This window comes from Lissotriton vulgaris, chromosome 10, assembly GCF_964263255.1.
Source record: "Lissotriton vulgaris chromosome 10, aLisVul1.2, whole genome shotgun sequence".
Lineage (NCBI taxonomy): Eukaryota > Metazoa > Chordata > Amphibia > Caudata > Salamandridae > Lissotriton > Lissotriton vulgaris.
In genome coordinates this window covers 46,959,083-46,965,810 of record NC_141698.1, presented here as the reverse complement: position 1 = coordinate 46,965,810, position 6,728 = coordinate 46,959,083, and the positions used below count along the sequence as shown (strand labels likewise).

General features: G+C 40.8%; 1 protein-coding gene across 1 annotated transcript; it reads left to right on the top strand.

Moving 5' to 3' along the window:
* Positions 1-1,993: 1,993 nt before the first annotated feature.
* On the top strand, positions 1,994-2,929 carry LOC147684558 (olfactory receptor 1S1-like). The gene has a single exon (XM_086939714.1). It carries the CDS (start codon positions 1,994-1,996, stop codon positions 2,927-2,929), a length of 936 nt encoding a protein of 311 aa, XP_086795840.1.
* The last annotated feature ends 3,799 nt before the right edge of the window (positions 2,930-6,728 follow it).

The following is a 6,728-nucleotide window of genomic DNA, read 5'->3' as shown; positions in this document are numbered from 1 at the left end:
ATTTGTTGGCCTGTTTATAGTCTTGTGGGCTGGTTTTTACCATTGATTTCGCTGATATTAAAACAAACATTGCCTGCAGCAAGCTCAAATCTTTGCAGCCTTCCATTCTGCACAAAACACCTATACAGCGTGTCTTTTCAACTTTAGAACTGCCCCAGTTTCCAAATAGATGTCACTTTTTTGCTATGTTATTCACTAATGTGGGCCACTTTTATTTTGGTGCCCAGAAATATATATTCTGTTCCAGGCCGACTCTGATCTTTGTACCAAAGTTTAACTCTTAAAAAAAGCATGTTTTAACAATTAATAATAATTGTAAATGTGTGAGTTATTTGATAACACTTTTCTGGGCAGGCAGCTCTTTTCAAACTGTAGTAGAATTCCACACCCACCTTCCAAGTACAAAGAGATGTTCCTGTCTGTAGGAAGATGGCAAAATATACAACAGGGCATATTGCAGTGCTTAATTTGTAAAAGAATGAGTACTGGTGCCTGAAGATCTCCTCAGAAGTCCTCAGCCAGGCAATAAAAGGCAGGCGCACAGTATACCATGGTTGTATAATATTAAATCCACATCATGCCTCTTTAATCCAACCCCAGACACTGCCCCATTGTTTCTCACCTTCAGGCTCCTACTTTCTCTCTTTGTGGTGGTTTTTCGATCATTCTCTTCCTCTGTCTTTCTGATCTGTATGTTGAATCAAACAGTAAGGTTGGCCTCCATGCTCTGACTCTCTCTTTGTGGTGGTTTTTCGATCATTCTCTTCCTCTGTCTTTCTGATTTGTATGTTGAATCAAACTGTAAGGTTGGCCTCCATGCTCTGATTTCAAAAGTTTGTGGAATGTAGAACATGCTGCGGATGTAAAAAAAACTGCACCTTCACAGAAGGCCTTTTACAGCTCTGCACCCAGGATGTGGAACAACATCCCTGTCTCTGCCTTGAATGCCTCAAGGCTGCTCCAATTTTGGATAGTGCTGAAGATGTACCTCCTTAACACCTTTGCCGCGGGGGCGCTCCCATGCTCCTGTGCTTGTGACGGAGCGGTTCCGTCACGGCCTCGCCCGCTCAATAGAACGCGCCGCACAGGTGCGAAATCAGCGCAGTGCAGGTGCGGCAGCGGGGCCTTGATGGAACCGCTCCGTCACCAGCACAGCGCGACCGAGGCTGGTGATGGAGCGGTACCGTCACCAGCATGGAAGGGGTTAAAGAGTACTAAATAACCATGCCCTATCACTGCACAAGCTAGCTACATCTTTTATCTCTTGCTAACTGTGTGCTTGCATTTGACCCTGTACATCACTGATGCCTTTGGACTAGGTGTGCTCTTTACTAATACCACATGTGTACATATACTCATACAAAAAAAACGGTACAATGCAGGTAAATACATAGCATTCCTTTACCACGCATTTTTTACAGTGCATGCTTTTACCACGAATATGCATTCACAACGCATGCCAATACCACGCACTGTTTTTAGATTTAAAAACAGTGTATTTATGGGGGGAGACCCCCAACCTACCTTAAATGCGTGCTATTGGCATACATTGTAAATGCATATTTGCGTTAAAAATATGTGTTTTAAAAATGCGTGGTAAAGGCACAACAAGGTAAAAACCTCGTTGTAAAGGCTGTTTCCCAAAACAAACATGCATAAAAACAACCATACATACACACACCAGGTGGTGGACTAACAAAAAAACATGATGTCATTGTTTAGAAATGTGTCAGAACTTTAGACACTGCATATCATCTGATTACAAGGTAAATATAATATAGTTTTTTTTTCCCTTGGTCACATTACAGGCAGTATGGTATCTACATCATACTAAATAGTTGTTTGAACTAATATACACTGTTTGCATACATGATTTGTGGTATTTGTACCAAATACAATGTTCAAATGCTTCATGTGCTTTGAGCTATTTTGGAAGCAACACAACCATTCTAAGTTCTAATAATTGTTCCTTTCAGGTCCCACAGTTCCAGTGATGCATGGGGGAAATCAGACATCAGTGACAGAGTTTGATTTGTTGGGACTTTCTGACATCCCAGATCAGCAGTCCATACTATTTACATCTTTTTTGATAGTATACATTCTGGCACTGCTGGGAAATGGGCTTATAATGATGGTGATTGCCCTTAGTCCTCAGCTCCACAAACCCATGTATCTCTTCATCAGTGCTTTGAACATTGTGGATATCGGCCTCATCTCAGATACTCTCCCCAAGATGCTCACCAACATCTACACCAACAAGAAGGCTATTTCCTACCAGGGCTGCATTGCCCAGTTATACTTCTTTATATTTTTCGCAGCTGCTGAGTGTGTGCTATTGGCCGTGATGGCCTGCGACCGGTACGTTGCTATCTGTTTTCCTCTTCGCTATCCAGACATTATGAGGACTCAAATCTGTATTTGGATGGTGACCTCTACTTTTATAGTGAGCTTTTTACATGCACTGTTGCATACAATCTTGATGGCTAGTCTGTCCTTCTGCGGACCAAACCAAATTCTCCACTACTTCTGTGACATTGGTCCACTGCTCAAGTTGTCCTGCGTTCCGACGTCCACCAATGAACTTGTGATCTTCACCGAGGGTTCCCTTATTGTGATGATCCCCTTCTCAGCCGTACTGTTCTCCTACGTGTGCATTGTAGTGGCCATTCTGAAGATACGCTCCACCGAAGGGCGGCAAAGGGCTTTCTCTACCTGTTCCTCACACCTCACAGTGGTGACCTTGTTCTATGGTACTCTTGTGTTTATGTATTTCCGACCCTCCTCCAGTTATACCCTGGGCCAGGAGAGGTTTGTGACTATCATGTATAATGTCCTAGCACCAACGCTTAATCCTTTTATCTACAGTCTCAGAAACAATGAAGTAAAACAGGCTCTGAAAAGGTTAATTTCTCGAAAGAATGTGACGTGATCAGTTAGACAGGTTTGGATTAGGGTGAGATTGGTATGTATGTTATCTATTTTACTGTATACATAGGTGCTTTCATGCAGTTATTTTCAGCTCTTCCTCTCATTGGTTTTTCTTCAAGATGGCTTTGCACTCCAGGATGGATTTACAATTCTTTCTCTCAATGTAGCAAGGCAACTTACTGTGCTGCGTTGCATGAAAGGGAGAAGGTTTAAATGCTTCATGTTTACCAAGATATGGAGCATTTCTGCTCTCGCCTTGCACTGGAGCACCTTGCCCTGCCTAGCACCAACATAGTTACACTAGTACCAGAGTACAGGGTCTCTGCATTACAGGCAGGATTGTTTTGTGCAGCCAGGGACACATTCCTGCACAAAAACAATCCTTAAAGGGGTTTTCCTCATTTTATGTGTGCTGCAGAATGCAGCTCATGTGGAAAGCGGTAATAGAGAGGAGAAATAAAGATATTTCTCCTTATTATACCTCAATGTAGAAGGTGCAGCATTTTGATGCATTCCCAGGTTTACAAGTCTTTGGAAATCTGGGAATGCACCAAAATCCATGGGTGGATGAATAGGAATGCCCATCCTCCACCCGTGCAAATGCCTTCTCAATGCAAGGTAACACAAAGCAGCACCATGCACGGTCTTGCTGTACTTTGCATATTTTGTAAATAAAAACGTAAAAGAATTGTCGGTGCTGCTCCACAATGGTGAAACAACCCGGATGTAAGATCTCAGTAAATCTGCACCCATATTACGTACCTAGACTAAGAACCACACACTTTTAAGAATCCCTCCTCACTATCAGTGCTGCCAACAATTACACAGGTCTTCAGAAGGACTCACATGGGCTCTCCTATGCAATTCTCAGATGGAATAGCCCTTCCTTCAAGGTTACTCTCTTTTCACAGTATGGTTACATTGAGCCCCTGCTCCAGGAGAAAATATATTCTTTGGAGTCTAGCTGTATGTCACAACATACTTCGGGGCATATTATCAAGGACCGGTGTTAAAATTATCGCTGTTTTATCGGCGGGAAACTGCCAATGAAACGGCGATAATGGGCTTGATAATACGACCTTGTTAATTTCCATAGAAGCCCATATTCTGGTGTTAACATGGGCTTCTATGGGAATTAACAAGGGCGTATTATCTATCCCATTATCGCCGTTTTATTGGCTGTTTCCTGCCGATAAAACAGCGATAATTTTAACAGCGGTCCTTGATAATATGCCCCTTCAATTTCAGTAACTCGGGTTGTTGCATTTGTCGTTCTTCGATGAGCAGGTTATAATGTAACTGGCTCACTGTACAATAAAGATGAGTCAGTCTTTGAATGGCTGACTTAGTGCAAGTGAATGATGGAGGCAAACATTTTTTGTTCTACCGCATACAGTGATCTAAACTGTTTTTATTTACCACTCAGGGAAATTAAAGGTGTGGGTTTAGTGTTTGTTATGGTCACTGAATTGAGTACAATGACTGGTGTTCTGTAGTGCTTGCCAAGCTACTACCTGATGCCACAAAAGGAGGGGCAATAGAGGGACAACAAGATGATGGGGTGGCCTCCACTGAAAAGTAACTAAGCAAGAACCAAGCCCCTGTTTACAAACCCCATATTGTACTGTGTGTAAGTAGTAGATTCACCTAACCCCCAACATTTGTATCAAATTCTTGCACCTTTATTGTAGAAAAGGTCCTGAAATTCTGAGTGTCAATTTCTTTCCCTCTGTACAAAAATACTTAAAAATGAGTCCACATGGCATCCTTTAAAAAAATAATCAAAACCTGTGTCCAGGCTTATTAAAACCACATGAACTTCTTTCACCAAGATATATAAAAAGGCCAATATTTTTCATTGCCCTGCCTAACTTGCAGGCATTTTCATCAGGGCATTGGGACCCAAATGTCACCCAAATGTGCACCGTTCCTACAAAAGTAAGCAGTTGGAGAAGACGAATGTGAAAAACAGACTGAGATTGTGAGCAAAACGAACTGTACTGTAATCACACAACAGAAGTAAGGCATAGTTACCACATTACAACTAGATGAAAGCCTACCAGAGGGCAATGTGACGAATTTCAGGAACAAGAAATAACCATGAGCCACCTGAGAACGGCTGAGAACAGAACAAAAAAACTAAATAGTCAACCCTACAGCCAATATCCTCGCAAAAAGGACACCACAAAGGGATCCCCCCCTATTATAGCTATCCGACCACACAAAACAATGACCCTTTATCACAATGAACTAATAAGAACCTTTTAGTGTATTTGCCATGTATCTCAAAGTGCCACAATCAATTCAAAGTAAGTACCATGTAAGCAATTAAAAACATATTATAAACAAATTAAGAACCCTGAACAGTGTATGTGTTATAAAAGTATACAATTTATTATAATAACATTAAAACAATTTTTGTTGTACACCTGACGGTACCGTCCGTGAAAGCCGTTACGAATAGTACGGCGAGGGGAGCAGGGAGGTCGTTTCCAAGGATCAAGGTTGAATTGATGAACAACCGATTGTTTTAACCCTTTGACGTTGCTGGCATAATTGAAGGCATCCAGTGGCAATGAAATCTGGGACATAGAATCCCAAATTGACGGTGTTCTTTATCATACAACACGGTGGCCCCCCTCCAGTATCCTTACCTACGCAAAGCTTCAGATTCAATAAGGTACTTATCTACTGGAAGTTCTACATACCAGATTGACTTCCATCTAACACTCCTCCAAATTTAAAGGGAGAGAAATTCAAAATATCAATACACAGAATTGTTTGTCCTGAAGAAGGTGGTATCGCTTACTCACCGAAACGCTGCGTCGACTACTACAACAACTGTGATTTCGTTATTAATTGTTTTAAATCAAATTGTGAATTTATTTTATTGGTTTTTATATCATATGTGATTTTGGGTACTATCGTTACGCTGTACAAGAAAAATTGTTTTAATGTTATTATAATAAATTGTATACTTTTATAACACATACACTGTTCAGGGTTCTTAATTTGTTTATAATATGTTATTAATTGCTTACATGGTACTTACTTTGAATTGATTGTGGCACTTTGAGATACATGGCAAATACACTAAAAGGTTCTTATTAGTTGAGTGGTATTGGGACTTTTTTAGTTCTTTAACCTTATTTCTCCTTGTCCCTAATTGCACTATAAAGGAGGCCTCCTTTTCTTTTTGCATCCCTTTATCACAATGACCCTTTATCTCAAACAACTCATTATAGTGTCAAGACAAAAAGATTAGCAACTTTCATAAAAGCTATTCATCTCTCTAATGATTGAAAAGCTGCCCACACAATCATACATATGCAACGCACAAGTTCGGTAATCAGTCCCAGTGCTTATCTACAATGCCAGCATTCAATACTTCAGCAGGACTATCCATCCGTGGCTGCTAAGGAAAGAATGTAAACTTTCCCCATATATGGTAAAACTAATTTTTATTGATTTTATGTAGCGCTTACTACCCCTGACAAAGTGATGGAGTGCTTTTTGGCGGGTGGTATGCTACTCGGAACCCAAACATATATCACGTAACAGCCACAACAAACACTAGACCGTCATTAAAACGTGATGCCATCTTTGAAGCACAAAAACCAAGTTGTCTGCAGGGCCATCTTGAAAGTATGTAAAGCAACATAGCAAAGTGGCCAACTGCAAGTTAAAAATACGAGTAGGAGAAGTAGATCAACTCAAAAAAGAACCAGAAAAGCTACAAAAGGAAGAGAGGGGGTTGTTGGGTGAGAGAGGGGCCAACAACTAACAAAACATTTTTTAAT

Bases quoted from the DNA above. Each gene is read 5' to 3' on its own strand.
- LOC147684558 (XM_086939714.1), top strand. From the start codon at position 1,994: ATGCATGGGGGAAATCAGACATCAGTGACAGAGTTTGATTTGTTGGGA.